The sequence below is a fragment of the Anabrus simplex genome, chromosome 1 (assembly GCF_040414725.1).
Source record: "Anabrus simplex isolate iqAnaSimp1 chromosome 1, ASM4041472v1, whole genome shotgun sequence".
Classification (NCBI taxonomy): Eukaryota; Metazoa; Arthropoda; class Insecta; order Orthoptera; family Tettigoniidae; genus Anabrus; species Anabrus simplex.
Window position 1 is genome coordinate 1,007,353,377 of NC_090265.1, and position 19,886 is coordinate 1,007,373,262.

The 19,886-nt window shown below is 37.8% G+C and overlaps 1 protein-coding gene across 3 annotated transcripts in view; it reads right to left on the reverse strand.

Moving 5' to 3' along the window:
• LOC136857887 (F-box/LRR-repeat protein 20) overlaps positions 1-19,886 on the reverse strand; it is a 201,344-nt gene that overhangs the window by 81,308 nt on the left and 100,150 nt on the right. For all 3 annotated transcript variants that reach the window (XM_067136925.2, XM_067136924.2, XM_067136923.2), the window contains one exon: positions 13,939-14,514. In XM_067136925.2, the coding sequence (XP_066993026.1) occupies positions 13,939-14,514 (576 nt within the window). The remainder of the gene's footprint in view (positions 1-13,938; positions 14,515-19,886) is intronic.

Below are 19,886 nucleotides of genomic sequence, written 5' to 3' on the forward strand. Positions count from 1 at the left end.
CGTATGCTGTTCTTAATTTTAATAAACGGTAATAATGTACAGTGTGTTCAATGAGGGTTTCCATAGAAGTGTTTCTGTCTTTTTGAAACACTGCAGCTGTAACAGCGCATCTACAACTTTATCATGTGAATACAGTACAGTATATTATATAATATACAAACATTTGTGAAAGTTTTTAACACATTCAATACATGGGTTATTATGTTCCAACTAATGTTTAATGGTACTGATTTCATATCCACTCAGGCGGGCACCCCTTCAAAACAGACAATTTTTTCGGTCCCGAAGGTGTCCGTTATAGAGAGATTTTACTGTAATTACAAATGAACTGGAATTGGAAACTTATCTCATTGACAATTAAACATTTTATCTTTGGTTTTAATCATTCTATAAAACTACCTGTACGCAATCGCTCAAGTAAATCCCCGTTCTTAGAAATACCCGTTACATCGGCCACTGAAGATGCTACTTCATCCAGATTTTCTTCACAAAATTTGGAAAACATATTTAACACACATCTTCTCACCATTCATTAGTGGTTCTCCTTTTTTTATTTGTAATCACAGACTAGCATTTGATGTCAAAGTATGGAATGTTTGAGAGGTTTGGTTGTAGTAACGCACTCCCTATATGAACATCTGCACAAAAATTAAGTTTCATTGTACAGTAGTTCATTTCCAGTTTTCTTTGTCAGTTTTTGTGTTCCTTAAAGTTTCTTTTCTTACACTGGTTCAGTTATGTCCTTGGTTTTCCATTGACCTAATTTATGTTTTTTACCTAAAGGTCAGTTACCTTTTTTAAATTTTCACTTTGTTAAACAACTTAAAGAATTCTATTATAAACAAAACGATGAGAAAGGTGTACATTTGACAAAGGATTTAATTGCACATTGCCTTTAATAGGTCTTTGGCAATGCATGGACTACAGAATCATTTCGACCATCCTTTTCTTGGTTATTATCGGTGTGTTCAGCAGGCCGTGCGTTCATACGGGGAGGATTACTGATCTCTGTTTATTCTTTCTTTCCTTCTGTTATTTTTGCCTTGCGGGTCTGATCCTGTTTGACTTGTGAGTAGGGTTAAAAACCGTCCGGCTTTTCCGGACATGTCCTGCTTTTCAATCATTTTGGTTATGTCCGGCCGGCATTTCTAATTTATCGACATAGTCCGGCATTTTTCGTTACAAGATTGCTCACTTAGGTTTTAGGCTGAAGACAGCATGTTATTGTATCGTACATCAACTCCATGTGCTCAGAGCGCTGCTTCCGAGGGTGGAAATAAGTAATACTAATATTCGATATATTGAACTCGAAGTCCGGGCATCGATCAACCAATCAACGTGCTTCATTTCCATGTTTATGTTGAGAGAAACCGGAAGTGTGGAGAGCTACAGTTTACATGTGCTTGCCATATGATTTGCAGCTATCGTGTTTGGTTATCTGGTTGTCGCCGTAAATTATAGTGCAAGTATGCAGCGAGTGGAGTGAAATATTAATCTCATTGCATCCTATTACGGACCGGTATGTCATCTTTGCAACCTGAAAGGAGTGAATCTAAAACGAGATAGTGTAAATTTTCGGATAAACTAAAACGTAAGTATCCTTGCTTTACTCACGGACGCAGTGAAAGTGAAGCGAAATGTGCAGTGTGTGAGAGTTATGTTAATGTCGGATACAAAGGTGTTGGTGACTTGGAAAGACACGTTAACAGTGAAAAACACAAAAAGACAGTGAGAACTAGATCAATATGTTCAATGTTATCATTTGTCACTCCCAAATATTCACCAGATGATAAAGTTCAAGCACCGAGCTCGATAGCTGCAGTCGCTTAAGTGCGGCCAGTGTCCAGTATTCGGGAGATAGTAGGTTCGAACCCCACTGTCGGCAGCCCTGAAAATGGTTTTCCGTGGTTTCCCATTTTCACACCAGGCAAATGCTGGGGCTGTACCTTAATTAAGGCCACGGCCGCTTCCTTCCCAGTCCTAGCCCTTCCCTATCCCATCGTCGCCATAAGACCTATCTGTGTCGGTGCGACGTAAAACAATAGCAAAAAAAAAAAAAAGTTCAAGCCGCAGAAGCTACAATGTCATTTCATACAGTTTTCCATCACCAGTCATACAAATCAATGGACTGCACAGCTAAATTGAATAAGAGTATGTTCTTAGGTTCTGAAGTAGCACAGAAACTGACCTGTGCAAGAACTAAAACAGAAGCCATAATAAATAATGTTATTGCTCCTCACTCGACAGATATTATAATTGAAACTCTTAACAATAAAGTTCCATTTTTTGGCCTAGGAACAGATGCAAGCAATCATGCTGCACTAAAGTTGTTTCCAACTGCCATCCAATTCTTTGATTAAAAAATAATGGCATTCAGATAAAAGTTCTTGATTTACAAGCATGTCCAAATGAAAGTTCTGAATGTATTTCCTCCTATATTTCAGATACTCTCAAAAAGCATAAAATTACTTCTAGATGCATTGCATTTTCTGGAGACAATGCCAATGTTAATTTTGAAGGCCTTGCACGCAGGGAAGGGAAGAATGTATTCTCTGCTCTCAAAAAAGACTTGAATGAAAACATAGTAGGTGTTGGATGTCCTGCTCACATTCTACATACCTGTTTGCAACATGGAGCTGATGCTCTTCTTGTTGATATTGAGTCTGTGGTGATGAAAATTTTCAACTTCTTTCATATATGTGCAGTGCACACTCAGGAACTGAAAGACTTTTGTGAATTTGTTGATGTAAATTATCTGTAGCTTTTAAATCATTCTAAGACTAGGTGGTTAACATTGTATCCAGCAGTTGAAAGAATCCTGCAATTGTTCCCAGCTCTGAAATCCTACTTTCTCAGGGTAGGAAGTCAGTGTTTTCATCAATTAGAAACTTCCTTGAAAATGACTTTTTCAAAGCTCTTTCACTATAAAATGTTGTCACTTGAGAAAGAACATAATTCAGTTGTAGAAGTGCTTGAACTATTAGAATCTGTCCAATCTTCATTGAAAGGCAGACTTGAAGGTCAATTCATTCCCCTTAAAGTCAGACAGATGTTAAATACATTTTCAGAAGATGGTTTGGATAAAGAATGCAAAGTGTTTATGGAGAATGTATATTATTTCTATGAAACCTGCACTGAGTACTTGGATAAATGGATGCATCCTATAGAGGAATTCAAGTGTTTCAAATGGTTGAAACTTCAAAACATTAAAGACCTCAGCTTTGACGATATTGTACCATATATTCAGAACTTACAGTCAAAAGGTGTAGAAATAGATGATTCAAAATTATTCGACCAGTTCTGCAATGTAAGGGCTTATTCTAAAACTTCAACTTTGGATAAAGATACAAGACTAGACCAACAATGGTCTGGTTTTTTTTAACAAGTGCCAGAAAATTGAGGTATTTTCTGAACTTTTGAACATTTGCCAGTTTTTCTTAGCCATACCAGGCAGCAATGCCTCCACTGAACGTGTGTTTCCATTCATAAATGCTCAATGGACAAAGGAAAGGAACTGTTTGTTGGTAGAATCAGTGAAAGGAATGTTACTTGTGAAGTTCAGTTTCAAAGATGTGTCGTGTGAAAAATTTTATAAATATGTACTTCAAGAAAATAACTCGCGTCTTCTTTCAAAAGTAGGTTCTGTTGAAAAATACAGCTTCAAGGAAATGAACTGCAGCAAGGACTGATCATTAAGTAAGGTATTTCCTTTTGTGAAAAATTGTGTGTAATATATGTATAATTTTGTTATCGATTGAAATTGTCAGGCATTTTTCTTAAATGTCCTGCTTTTTGCTAAGCAATGTCCTGCATTTGGAAATTTTCAGTTGGTAACCCTACTTGTGAGGGTTACTTGATTGTACGTGTGCATAAATGATCTTGTATTATTTTCGTTGCTGGTCATGTCAGGGCACCTCCGTAGCCTTCATTCGTTCTCTGGTTGTTCTCATGTAATATTTTTCTATGGATTCTTGGCCCAACTGCTCCTTCATTCTCATTTCTGTTCTGATTTATTTCATTTCTCCTTCATGTTCCCAATGGATGTCATGCCTGAGAAACGTATCATAATGATCAATTTAATTCATATTATCCTTCATTTAATTATTATGATTTCATTTTAGCTTATTCTAGGTAAAATATTTATTGTTAAATTGAGATAACTGGAAATGGAAGCTGTATTTTGATTGTATTGGTTCCTCCTTTTTCTTGTTTGGTTTTTGTTTCTTGGCCTCCTATGAGATACCAGATCTTAACTTAGACCCTTTGTCATTCTGTTTCTTGTGTGTAGGTGTGTGTTGTTTTCAGTGGGAGATTGTTACAAGATTTTGACTTGGATGGATGTGGACTTCTCTGCAAATAACCTCACTCCTTGTGAGTGGAGCTAACTTCCAATAAGTACCCAGGGGAACCTGACCCCTACAGAGCGTGTCTGCAGGTGGCAGATAGGGGGCTCCTACAGTATGTAGGGCTGGTTTGAAATAACCAATACAACCTGCAGACCAACAGGTAGCCCAATTCCTGGGGGCTTTAGAATACTGGGACACCCTCTCTCCAGGGGTCATAAATATGGAGGACCCTTGCCCTGGATTAAGGGTGAAGACCTCAATGGCATCTACAGTGGAGAAGATGGACTTCGGTACAGTGGAGATAGTGGAAGAGGCAACCCATCCTTCTGGGGGTGTACAGATGGAACCTACTGCCTTGTAAGACGAGGAAGGCATCCTCAAAGGCTAAGGGAGTAAACCATGAAAGAAAATCCTCTTATGCGTTAGGCCTAGCAAGTCAACAGGAGAGTATTGAGTACAGTCACTTTCAATAAGAAAAAGAGCCTCGGAAAGAAGATTATAGACCGGACTGACACGCCCTCTCAGACAACTGTAAAGTATGATGACTGTAAGGCTGATGATATACAATGTTCGGAAAGGAAACCTAAAATAAATAAGAGATTCAAATACCGAATTGGAACTATGAACATTATATCATTAACTGGAAAGGTAGAAGAACTCCTAGACATGATGGATAAAAGAAAAATATCAACATTGGGATTAAGTGAGCCCAAATGGAAAGGGATTGGAAGTAAGACACTTCATGGAGGATACAAATTGTACTGGAGTGGACAGGAGAAGGTAGCGAAAACTGGTGTTGGATTTTTAATTAATGAAGGGACTGATGTTACAGCTGAAGTTGTCTGCAAAGGTGACAGTCATTAAAATGTTCATGAAACTGGAGAACACTAAGTACACCATCATACAAGTATATGCCCCATAGGCTGCAGTGAGGAAGACAAAGAGAAATTTCAGCAAGACCTGAAAGATATAGTTAATATTGCAGATTTAAACGTGCAAGTTGGGGTAGACAGACTTGGGTACAAGAACATCATTGGTCCACATGGATTTGGACAAAGGAATGCAGAAGGAGAACAACTATTAGATCTGTGCAGAAGAAATGATCTTATAATCAAAAATACATTCTTCAAAAAAAGACACACTCACAGAGTAACAAGGTACAGTTGGGATGGCCAGTATAGAACATTGATTGACTACATAATCACGAATAAAGATGGTGGTAGATACATCACAGATGTAAAAGGTCATCCCTAGTGAAAGCATGGACAGTGACCATAGATTGCTGATAGTAGACTTCAAACATAAGACTAATGAAATGCAGAAAATTATTATGAAAAAACCAAGGGTTAAAACGTGGAAGTTGCAAGAAGTCCAAATAAAGGAAGAATACAAACTAAGGATTCAACAGAGTCTGCCGAAGGGGGAAGTAACCAACGTTAATGAAGAGTTGAAAGCTTTCAAAGATACCTTTGTGGGAGAACCCAAAAACCTATGTGGAGTTACAAGCTGCATCAAAAGAAAAAAAGGAGACACCATGGTGGAATGATAAGAGTGAAAACACTGGAGAAAGGAAGAAACCAAATAAAGAAGGCACTGGACAAGGAAAAATAAAAACAGGGACAAGAATGCAATGAACAAGAAATACAAAGACTAAGGAGTATACAGGAACAAGAAACTTGCTGTAAAGAACATTGTAAGGGAAGAAAAAGAGAAGAAATGGAATGAGTTTGCAGACAAACTGGAAGAGGACAGTAGAGGAAATATGAAATTGCTAAACAGAGTACTGAAAAACAAGCGAAGGGATCAAGAGACCATAAAAGCAATAGAACATGATGATGGAACTCTGGCACAAGAAGAGGGAGAAATTAAACAGGAACTTAAGATCTATTTCGAAAAGTTGCTGAATGGAGATACAGAAAACATAACAACGGATAGAGGAGAGCCAAGTCGAGGAACCACAACTGAACCACTAATTACATGGCTTGAGGTTGAAAATGCGCTCGAGCATGAAGAAAGGAAAGGCAGTGGGCATAGACGAACTAAGTGCAGATATGCTGAAAGCGGCGGGAATTCCAGGAATCCAATGGCTCTACAAACTGCTCAATAAGATATGGTCGAAAAATACTATTCCTGAGGACTGGAAAATGGGCATCATTGTACCTCTGTTCAAGAAAGGAAGCTGACGAAAATGTACTAATTATCATGGTTACACTACTGTCTCACGTCCTGAAAATATTGGAAAAAATAAGAGACCAGAATCAGAAATATTGTTGAACCAATTTTGGAAAAAGAGCAGTATGGTTTCAGATCAGGAAGGTCAACTACAGACCTCATACAGTAGAGTCCCGCTCATCCGACCTTCGCTTATCCGACATTCCGTGTTATCCGACACTGGTAGACTTAATTTGAACTTTTGGTGGAGACTAAATTCAGGGACACCCGGTGTGGAGGGTGCGACCTTGGGACAAGCACTGGCCTGACCGCTGGCGGTAGGACCGGCTTTTCTCTCAAGGACAGGTGCAGTGAGTCTTCAGTCATTGTTCATTATAGTATTGGTTGGGTGCGGATGTTATAGTTTTCATATCCTTTGTGAGTATGGCGAGTAAACGGAAGAAAGTTATTGTTTCTATGGAAGACAAGTTGAGTGCACTAAAGAGACTGGACAAAGGGAAAACTCTTCAAAAAGTGGCTTCAGATTATGGTGTTGGACGTGTTACAGTGGGAGACTGGAAAAAAAAGAGGGAAGAAATTGAAAAGTGGTGCTCTACCAGAGCAACAAGTGATGCACTGAAAATTAGAAAAACAATGAAAAAATGTGAGTACGAAAAAGTAAGTGAAGCGCTATTTCTTTGGTTCACTCAACACCGGGAAAAGGGCCTGCCAATATCGGGCCCTATTCTGCAAGAAAAGGCGGTGTATTTCCAGAAGGAGTTTAATGAAGGGGACTCTAATTTTACTGCCAGTGCGGGGTGGCTTGATCGGTGGAAAAAACGGTACGGCATTAGGCAGCTTAATATCTGTGGAGAAAAACTGTCAGCTAAATCCGATGAGGTTGTGAAATTTAAAAAGGAATTTCAAGAAATAATTCTTGCTGAAGGATTAACCGGTGATCAGATTTTTAATTGTGATGAGACTGGGCTAAATTTCAAGATGCTGCCATCAAAAACTCTCGCAGCCCAAGCCGAGACGTCTGCACCTGGCTACAAGCGTAGTAAGGAAAGAGTTACTGTTCTTGCCTGTAGTAATGTTACTGGGAACTTAAAAGCAAAATTGCTTATGATCGGTAAAGCAAAGAAGCCTAGGGCTTTTAAAAACATTTCTGTTAATGCTCTTCCAGTCCAGTACACGAATCAGAAGGCTGCCTGGATGTCTGCTGACATATTTAAAGACTGGTTTTTTACACAGTTTGTTCCAGATGTAGAAAAATTTCTAGCTTCGAATAATCTCCCGAGAAAAGCGCTTCTTCTACTAGACAACGCTCCATCACACCCAAATGAAGAGCAACTTAGAAGTGGTGACATCAAAGTCATGTTCCTCCCTCCTAACGTGACGTCATTATGCCAGCCAATGGACCAAGGTGTGCTGGAAACATTGAAGAGGAAATATCGGCGGAAACTCCTTTCATCCCTGATAGAGGAAATGGACAATGGCAATGACATGATAGAAAAGTTAAAACAAATCAACATGAAAGACGTGGCATATTGGATAGCGCAGTCTTGGGAAGAAGTTGAAACAACGACATTAGCAAAGTCTTGGAACATATTGTTGAGTGAGGTTGAACATCGAGAGGTGGTAGAAGAAGACATGGAAAATATTGTGCCCCTACTGAATTGCATTCCTGGCTGTGAGGATGCTACGACTGAAGATGCGAGTAAGTGGTGTGCACAAGATCAGGTGTTTGAACTAACTGACCCTGATATTATTGATTTTGTGAATGCTAATGGAAACGAGGATGATGATGAAGAAGAACGAGGCATTGCAGAACAAGAGGAGAAAACGATGACTCACAGTGAAGGATTAAGTGCATTGGAAATGGCATTAACCTATGTTGAGCAACAGCCGGAAGCAAGCGCAACAGAGGTGCTGATTTTTCATCGATGGCGGGATCTCGCAGCAAGAAAACGTGGATCAGCAGGCAAGCAGACATTGTTGACAAGTTTCTTTACATAAGACATTTGGAATGCTTTCATTCAATACTGCATGCAATGTACAATTGATCTGATAATGCATTAAATAGAGTACCGTAAAACATGTCATTGTTTTAGTACTAGAGTACAGCCTTCCTGTTTGTTTCAGTTCATTTTCAAAGTTGTTCTGTATTATCCGACATTTTCGGTGATCCGACATACTCCAGGTCCCGTTTAGGTCGGATAATCGAGACTCTACTGTATTTGCAATTAGGATGCTAATGGAAAAATACTGGGAGAAGAACAAGCCTTTATTTCTAATATTTTTGGACATTGAGAAAGCCTACGAGAGTGTACCAAGGGAAAGAATTTGGCAATGCATGAGAGAACTTCAAGTGCAAGACAGCCTCGTAGACAAAGTGAAAATGTTGTATAGTGGAAATAGAAGTTGTATTCAAGTAGGGCGTGGTTTGTCGGACTGGTCTGAAACAAAGAGAGGAGTGCAGCAGGGCAGCTCATTGTCACCAGTTCTATTTATTATTGTGATGGATGTAGAAATGAAATCTATTAAAGGAAAGAACATGGAGATATCAAAGCCTTCACTTTTGCAGATGATGTTGCGATCTGGAGTGACTCAGAAGAGGAATTGGGAGAGAGAATTCAAAGGTGGAATGAGGAGTTTAAGAAATATGGTTTAAACATCAGTAAGACCAAGATGGTGGTGATGAAAGTGTATGGGGAAGGAGCAGAACCAATAGTCGTGTTAAATGAAGCCCAACTGGACAGTATCCCAGTTTTCAAATACTTGGGTAGCGTTTTATCAAATGACAACCTAGCAAAACATGAGGTGAACAACTGAATCAATACGGCAACACAATTTTACCACCAGGTAAGACACCTGTTGTGGGATGAGCAAATACCTATGAAAACAAAAATGACATTGTACAAGTCTTATTATTCACCAATTCTTACATACAGTCTCAAAAACCACAACACTGACCAATAGAGAATTCAAAACTCCAGGCAGCTGAAATGAAATTCCTATGCACTATGATCCAGAAAACCAGGAAAAACAAGATTAGGAATGAGAAATTAGAGAAGAAGTAGGAATAGATGATTCTCTCCTCAATAAGATTCAGATATCAAGACTAAAGTGGTTTGGTCACATGAAGAGGATGCCAGTTAACGGAACTGCAAGGAAGGAATTTGACAGAAAAGCAGAAGGAAGACGACCCGTAGGAAGGCCATGAAGCAAATGGATAGATTTAGTTAAGAATGATGTACTGCTGAGAGGTCATGATTGGGACAAATTGGTGGAGGTGGAATGGTACAAGAACAGGATGAGATGGGAGGAAGCTCATACCACACCCAGGAAACTGGAGCTGGTTTAGGATGATGATGATGATGATGATGATGATGATGGATGTGGACTGGATGGCCCCAAATTTAATCAGTTTGAGTGGTGACGAGGATTACTTTGTATTTATTTGTACATCGTGGTGTTCTGAATTTAATTCCATTCGGTTAACAGCATGTTGTAACTATTTGAAATCATGGAAAATATTTTGGTTCTTCTGAGCAGTGTTTTGTTTTGTGGGTTTGAATGTTTGCCCTTGTGATTTAGTGCTCTGATGTTACTGAAGCTTGCCTCATTTAAATCTTATAGTGCCAGACAGCCAATCTATCTGCCATGCAACTGCTGCTAAAAATGCCAGGGTCTGATCTGTCGGCCAAGTTTTTCTTTCAACTGTATCTTCAAGTCCTGTTAGACGATGGCAGCATAAGTAATACTGCTGGAAAGATTGAAGGTTTTACTCTTTGGACAAAGCTATAATACACGATATCGGTATCAGTAAAGTTTTATAAAAGCTTTCTTTCAATGCATTGTAAATTTTGCGTGTGGTAGCCCTGAACTCTGCCGTTTGGTGTCGCTTGTTATCTCGCTTGTTTATATGTTTATTTACTTCCAATAGTGTAAGGATGGATAAGTACATGAAAGATGATTAAAATATGCAATGTTTTAACTTAAGTGATTCATTAGAGAATAATTTATTCACTAACAAGTGTTCGAAGTAAAGAAGATTTTATTGTGTGTTTTATCTGTACATGCATAATTTTGTAAAAAAAATCTTAAGTCACAAAAAGTACTATCAAGAATTGCATAAAACAGTTTTTATTCAAAATTAGCTGAATATTTTCACAAAGGTATCATACCAATGTAGAAAATACACCATAAATGTAAAAATTAGGTGAAAATTTGGAATGTATTTTTTTTCAAATTTTTTTAAAAAAATTGTACACTTTTAAATGAAGAAAATGAAACTCTATTGCAATTATAGTCACACATATTCTCTATTCACCTGTGTGCTATGGAAAATGAGAACAGGGGTTTACCTCCAAAAATGCAAGTTAAGAGAATATTTTTCCTTAGTGCATGCATTTTCATTAAAATTGTCTTGGCATTCTTAGCGCAACCACTATATTACAGCCTGACATCAAAAGGTTAAACTGATTTATTTTGTGTTTTTGCTACTGCACGCATCGCTCTCTGTTTATTTTATTCAAGCAGAAATTTTACCAAACTCATTGTAAAGTGAATTCAATTCTTAAAAATTCTCTTTGGTGTTTACTGAATGTTGCCATGGTGATTTGTGCAACATGGAGTTGTTCGTAAGCTCTGTTGACTCCAAGAGTGTTTGATTCTGATACATTTCTTTGCCCAGCTTAGATTTTCTTTTTCTTAAAATTTATTACAAAACAACTTCCATCCCTCCAATTATTTTCTGTATTCCTTTTTTATTTTTTAAAATCTGAATTTATAGTTACTAATGAGCTCAATTTATATTCCTATTAAACTTACTCTATATAAGCATTTCTCTGTTACATTTTTTTTTTTCCTTTTTAGCTGTATAATCACAGTAACGGATCATATGAAGGTGCAAGGACATTTTACAGAAAATTCCTTACCTAATATTCAAATGTTTATTTTATTTTAATCTTCCGTAGGCTGATTTTTTAAAGTTGTGTTAACATAAAACTTTTATTAAAGTTTTTATTTTAAAAATGCATTATTTTGTTCTAGATAGTTGCTTCTAATCCAGGTATTTTTTGTAGAGATGTAGAAAACCATGTACCTCTCCCTCTTTACCTTTTTATTTATTTCACTTCCACATTCATTTACTTTGGCTGGAAAGCAAGGTAAATACCTAGATGGTAATGGTGTTATATATTTTAATGGTAAATTTTGTTTTTGATGGATTTTTATCTTTATTTGCTGCTCTGTTTGTCCTTACCTATGTTTAACTATCTGTTATGGTCATGATTCTTACGTACCTTGATTGTAGCCACACTTATATTAAGAAACCCATTCATGAAAATATGAGGGCCATACCTAATGTTATCCATTATCTAAGAGCTTTGTCTCTACATAAATCTTTATATGCTTGTGCATGAATGTATCAATGAATAAACAAGCACGAACCCTGCTATTAGTCTCATCAGTACGTCTAGCATGAGACAGTCCCCACTGGCTCTTTCAGTACTTTCTGTGCAGCCATTCTTCTAGGAGCTTCCCCACTACTATGTCCAAATAGTTGTTCCATCCTTGGCACGTAAATGATCCCCCGGTGAAAATGGAGTAGGCCTTCCCAGTTCACATCCTCTGGCAACATGCCCCCTTCCTCTTTGAACAGGTTGTCCTCCACTTCAGGCATATTTTCATTAGCAGGAATCACTATCACTATCACCAAACTGCTGAGGTTTAAATTTCTCAAATCAGAACTTCTACATCTGATGATCACCTGATTCATCATCTGTTACTAACTCAGGAGTAAATTTTTGCTGCCAAGTCGCTGTTAAGCAATAGGCTACACAAGAAACAGGCATGAACTTGTCCACTCATATCCACTGCTTGAGACACACTGTTTAGTTACAAAATGCACTCCTATAGCGCCACATGAGAATACACAACAGGAAGTAAGCAAGTTGCTTAACGTCGCACCAACACAGATAGGTCTTATGGCGACGATGGGACAGAAAAGAGCTAAAAGTGGGAAGGAAGCGGCCATGGCCTTATTTAAGGTACAGCCCCAGCATTTCCCTGGTGTGAAAATGGAAAACCATGGAAAACCATCATCAGGGCTGCCGACAGTTGGCCTCGAACCCACTATCTTCCGAATACTGGATACTGGCCGCACTTAAGCGACTACAGCTAATGAGCTTAGTCAGGAAGTAAGCAACGAGCAGAATAGAGCTCAGCGTACAAAGAAGTGAAATGGCCAAAATGACCACTTACTTCCTAGGTATAACTACTATATCAAAGTTCCTATATCCTCTACTGATGTAACATTTGGCATGAATGCAAAAAACCCTAAACTATTGCCATAAAAGCACAATCTCATGCATAAAAAGTTATGAGCATGACATTTTCTTGAAAGTGTTCACTACGCTGACTAAAATTAACAGAAGTTGCAAATAAAGAATTTTGATTACAACATTTGAGGTTCTCATTTGCAATCAGCTAATGGTAGAGAAGTAAAATTACAGCTCTATACATCACCATATTGTATTTCCTTTTTAATGCTAGGTGTAACATAAAATCTGTGAGGCTTCCTTCATATGTATATGATTTTGCAGACTTTTTCATAGAACTTTTCATATTGGATTTTTTATACACAAAGTTTGAGGGTATCTTAAAAGTTTAGGCAGTGCTAAATCAAGCCTCAACTATCCCCTTACCTAGCTCCTCCCATATCCAGTGCAAGGTTTCTGATATTAATATGTATGTCCAACCCCTGTCCCTTTTATCTATGGGGTCGGGTCTACTGTTAATAAATATAAAAATTGTTGTGGGTGTCCTTTTAAAGAAAGGTATGTGTAGTCCTGTGGACTTTTTGTAGAACTTTTTATGCTGTACCATATTTATGCATGTAGTAAGTAGATACCTTATCAGTTTAAGCAGTGTAAGACGAGAAGCATTAGCATAGATTTTTTTTTTTTTTTTTTTTTTCCGTAGTTGAACAAAAACCACTACAGACTGGCTTCCTTTCATCACAGCTCAAATTCTATAACCGGAAACCTTCATCAGGAAGTCCTCTGGGCATAGTAAAAGCCACATAAAAGTCTGTCCAGCTGTACGTACAAATTATGTACATTGAGAGGTTGAGTTTTATGTAGAGACACTTCCCTTACATCATCATGGATTTCTTTAGAGGTTTCTGAATACAGAGGAAGAAGGCATTGAAAAATATCAAATAAGCTCAGCTGAGCATGGGCTTTTCTATTTAATATCAGTCAACTTAATGAGTAACTAATTAGTAATGGCACTCTGATGTATAATATTCATAAACCACAAAATTATGTTCAACTTCTTGCACTGAACTAAGAATGTCAATCAAATATTAGTTTAGAAATCAGTAATTTACAGATCAAGCATGAAGAATATTGAAAAATAGGAAAGAATTTACCTGTAATATCCAGCTTCTTCAACTTTAGACAGGATTTCGATATCACTTCAAGAACTTTGTCATTAACAGCTGGGTTAAGTCCAAGTTGCAGTGAGACTAGATCATGCAATAAGTTCAAAGAATGTAGAGCAGTATTGTTCATAAGAGGAAAATATCTTTCTATCGATAAGGATGTAAGATGTGGCACAGTTTTCACAATATCAGCAACGTCACCACCAGTTAAATTTATACAGGAATTTAAGCTGAGAGTTTCAAGTTTTTTCAGATTTTGTAAGCCAATCACAAGTACTCGAGAATGGATATTGTTACATTCATTTAGCACTAAGGTAGTCAGATTTGACTTCTTCAGTCCCAACAGAAACTTTCCTGTGAGATGATTGTTGTGTGACAAAATTACAGTCTCTAGTAGAGGACATTTCAGGAACAAATTCTGTAAATCTCGATCCTGGAGTCCAGAGCAACAACCTAAGTTCAGATGACGCAGCTGGTGACTTACTTTGGAAAGAGCAGATATTCCACTACTATTCAAAGCCACACCAGATAAGTTAAGGCAACGCAGGTTTGGAGTATATTTTGCTGAAACAGAAAAAAGAAGTTTCAAAAATACATCGATACATATTTTTGATGTTACCTGTGAGGAACCTAAACAATTAGCCTATCTACATTACATTAACCCTTCATTAGTAGCGCACAAAGATTTCCTCCTGGTCGACTGTACCTGAAATAAAACAGTACTTCTCCCTTCACTTATCAGTATCGCCCCCTCTTCATCTTCCTCTCTTTAATGTGGATTTGTTCAGTCACAAATTCATCATAGTTGGGCTCCATATGACAACAGTCATTACCTCAACAGTTGTTCTCTGCATGACTAATACACTGATCAGCCAGAACATTTTGACCACCCACCTAATAGCTTTGGTATAGATTACAGCGGCGATGCGTCTTGGCATGGAAGCAATTGAGGCCTTGGTAGGTCGCTGGAGGGAGTTGGCACCACATCTGCACACACAAGTCACCCAATTCCCATAAATTCCAGGGAATGGAGGCGATGAGCTCTGAAGCCACATTCAATCAAGATCTGGACAGTTGGAGGGCCAGCACATCAATTGCAACTCACCACTGTGTTTCTCGAACCACTCCATCACACTCCTGGCCTTGTGACATGGCATATTGTCTTGCTGAAAAATTCCATTGGCGTTGGGAAACATGATCGTCTTGAAGGGGTTTACATGGTCTGCAACTAGTGTACAATACTTGTTAGTCGTCATGGTGCCTTGCACGAGCTCCACTGGACCCATGGATGCCCCCGTGAATGTTCCCAGACCATAATGGAGCTGCCACTAGCTTGTCTCCACCCCGCAGTACAGGTGTCAAGGAGGGGTTCCCCTGGAAGACAACGGATTTGCACCCTCCCATCGGCATGATAAAGAAGGTATCGGGATTCATCAGACCATGCAACACTCTGCCACTGCACCAATGTCCAGTGGCGATGATCACGTGCCCATTTCAGTCAATATTGGGATTGCCGATGTCGTGGTGTTAACATTGGCACATGTATGGGTCGTCGGCTGCAGAGGTTCATTCTTAGGAGTGTTGGGTGCACTGTGTGTTCAGACACACTTGTACTCTGCCCAGCATTAAAGTCTGATGTTAGTTCCGCCACAGTTCGCCACCTTTTCTGTTGTACTAGTCTGCACAGCTTACAACATCCGACATCTGTAATACGGGGTGGCCACCGATCCCTCGACGTTTGGACGTGGTTTCACCTTGGTTTTGCTACTTGTTGAAAACACTCACCACAGCACTCCTCAAACACCTGACAAGTCGTGCAATTTCCGAAATGCTCTTGCTGAGCCTCTGGGCCATCACAATCTGCCCTCGGTCAAACTCATTAAATCGTGCGCCTTCCCTATTCTACACATGGACAACACGCTCACCGATACTACATGCACTGTGCGTGTGTCTGACTAGCAGTCATTCCTCGTCGGGTGATGCTCCTATCGCCTGGACAGGTTTATAACGATAGTAGGTAGGTGGTCATAATGTTCTGGCTGATCACTGTAAGTGTTAATTGTAGTATTACTGGATCTGTGACTTGTTTCATTTGTGAATTGTTAATATATCTGATTTACCTCCCCTAACTGTGAGTAATTAACATTTTAACATACAAGCAATTGAACATATATTATTCCATCAAAAACCATTCTATCTTCTCAACCAAGATAAAATCTCCATGTGCAACTAATAAAGGCTACTTCTCCTTAAAAATATTTGACATTTCACATTGAGCTGATTCTGTTCACCATCACTAAAAATGTTTATTACACTGGAACTGTAATGTGTTTTTCTTTATCTACTCTCTCCAGAAAAATGGATACTTAATGAGTAGGAAAACATATTTTTACTTGCAGAGATGAAGATGAATACATTGTAGAACTGAGTGATCACTAAGGACTTACATTTCTTGCACTTGTGATAGAACAAATTTTATGCAAATTTTGCACTTTTCATGCAGATGACACAAATGTGCATTTTTATGCAAATTGGGTAAATTTTTATATACTGTATTTTGCGAGCTTTTGAAATATTTTGCAAAATTTTAAAATGAAAGTGTCATTTTTAATGAGAAATGTGTCACCAGATAATTTGATGGATTCTAGATATTGTCAGAAGTTATTACCACCAACTAGAACATGAATAATATTTACTCTTTGAAGCAATGAGTAGTAAGTCCATTTACACTCTTAAGTTAGGAAATCCATTCCCAATGCCATGTGTTAAACCATCATGAATGGAAGTATTCAGTTCTTTATTCTTGTGTAGTTTTAAATTAAAATTTTCTTTAGCAATGTTGAAATCACATCTTAGAGCGAAAGAACACACAAAACGATTCGAGACTAGTGGGTTGTTCACTAGTAATGACAGGCCAGTTCTCTGTCGTGAAACAGTGTCTTGGAAAGAAGGGACTCTTATACCTAGCCAAGGCGTACTCTGTTACAGGCGGGAGTGTCTCCCCCACTACTCCAAACTACTCCCACTGAAGTCAGTTACTGGCTGTGGCAAGAGGCAGCATTGCATTTCGTTGACTACACAAGTTCATTTTGCAATATATCGAGCTGCGATGCACTTCAGCACTTCCAAAGTTTATAAGGGAGAGTATTATTCATTATGAAGCTGGAAATAATAAATGCATGACCCTGGCAGGAAAATCAGAAGAGTTGATCGATTTTATGGAAAAAGAGAATGTTGCAATGATGGAACTGAGTGAGGTCAAGTGGAGGGAAAAGGGAGTGAAGAAGACGAGAAGAGGATAAATCTTATACTGGAGTGGAGGAGCTGAGGCAAGGAATGGAGTAGGAGTTATTATTAACAAAATTCTGAATGAAAATGTGGATAGGGTAGACTACATTAACGATAGAATAATCAGAGTATGGCTGAGAACGGAAGGAGAGAAAGATTTCGTCCAAGTTTATGCAGCCAAACCGTAAACAGTGAGGAAAATATAAACGGATTCTTCCAGACACTCAAGGAAGTAATCACCAATATGGAAGTGATAGTCATGGGAGACCTCAATGTACAGGTTGGAAATGACAGAATTGGTGAAGAAGTGATTGGTCCATTTGAATATGGAGAAAGAAACAGTGAGGGAGATAAGCTGATTGATTTTTGTGAGAGAAATGGAATGATTGTGGGTAACACTTGCTTTAGAAAGAAGAATAGTAGAAAGATCATTATGGCTGGGAAGGACAAAATCAGTTACCGATTATTTTTTGGTTGAGAAAATAAATCGTAAACAGTTAATGGATGTAACAGCACTACCAGGCGAGGCATTTGATGGAGACCACAGGGTAGTGGTAGCAAAATTGAAAATAGTTAAAATTGTGAAAGTAAAGATCAAGAAAAAACAAAACTTTTAAACATGAACCCAGGTCTGCCCACTGCTAAAGCCCTCCCCAAAATTCATAAAGCCAACATTCCAATTTGCCCAATAATCAATTACAGACTCAATTATACACTACATCCAAATTCATCCAAAAAATTGTAGTAAAAAATTACCAATTTTTATCCAACAAATCTATCAGAAACACTTCAGAATTAATTGAAAAATGAAGAACTTTGACATCCAACCAAATCTTTCTCTCCATTCATTTGACATCGTAAATATGTACCCCAGGATAAAAACCTCCAAATTATTCCCCTTCAATGAAAATAAATTCAGTCATCTGAGTAAACTAGAAATTCAAGACTTTATTACTATTTTAAAATTGGTCATCAACAATAACTTTTTCACCTTGATAATACTATATATCAGCAGGATGGTTTAGCTATGAGCTCGCCAGCCTCATGCATCTTAGCTGAGATCTATCTCGATTTCTTAGATTACACAAAACTTGATAACAATTTTAATAATATCCCCTTTTGGTCCAGATATGTCGATGACATTTTAGTTATTATAAAACAAGAAATCACTGACTCAGCTTCTATACTTCTTCTGAACAACATTGACCCTCATAAAATTTACCCTCGAATCAACAGAAGTATTAATTTTTTAGATTTAACCATTACCAGACATCCTTCTTTATCCTACAAAATTTTTAGAAAACCAACTCAAACAGCAACCACCATTCGACAAGACTCATCGCATCCACAAGCACACAAACGTACTACTTACAACAGCCTAGCCTTTCGTGCCTTTAATACTCCGTCTAAGAAAGACTTGCATAATGAATTGAACACCATCCGTACTATCGCTAAATTTGATGTTTTTAACAACTCTTTTATAGACTGAATAATCAACAAATTCAAGCACCGTCCCAAGACCACTTTAACAAAAGAAAAATCAACGCATCCGCATTTTCCACTTTTACCTTCAATAAAGACATTTATAAAGTTACCAACATTTTTAAAAAGCACAACGTAAAAATAGCTTTTAAAAACAATAACAGAAATGTCAATATCGTACACAACTCTAACTTGGCAAACAAATCTAATGTTTTTTCAGAATCCAGAGTTTACAGATCCAAATGCAACAACTGCAGTTCTTCTTATTTTGGGCAAACTGGACGTACCTTTACAATCAGGTATTCCGAATATGTCAGTGCTTTAAAATACAACACATTCCCTGCAGTAGGACAACATATACATGAATCTAAACATAACTTCACAAAAATAGAACAAGACATGCAAATACTTAACACAACTGAAAATTGTTTCATTCACCGTGACCAGTACTTCAATCCTAATTTCAATTTAAACAACATTTCTGAGAAACCTAATATTTTTTATTTTCTTATCCTAATTTTTAAAAATATTAAATATTTAAACTCAAATTTGATTTTTCAAGCCATGCATAGTTCCTACCCACATCTTTTACCACCAATACCTCACCCACCTGCCCTGCCTTAAATCTACCATTCCTCCCTTATTTCCCTCTTCCCTCCTTTCCTCTTTTCACTCTCGATCACAATGTCTGCTCTATTACTCTTTTCGAAATTCAACCCCTTACTGTATATAATGCTGTACAACATGTATTATAAACTATATTTTTTACCCCCTTATGTCATTGCCTTTTAAAGTCTATCCCCACCTAGTTCGGCTTCTATTAACCTCTTAATTCCTTTCTTTTTCTGCATTGAACTGGGAATTAAAATTTCATTTTTGGTTCAGATCAATTTGACCTTCAAATTTATTCTCTTCGCTACCTGAAGAACTGTCTGAGCAACTCATCTTCATAAAACCTTCGTTTGTCAATTGTGATTCTCAATGGTTCTAATTCTGTACCTTTTTAAATTATTTCTCTTCACATTTGTTGTTTAATGTCAACTGTTCTGCATCTTTATACATCAAGCACATGATTACAATAGTGATCCTTGAGCTATTTATTCTCCTTTTCAAGATTTTAAAACTTTTAAAAAATAGTGCTACATTCACATGTGTTATACTGCTCC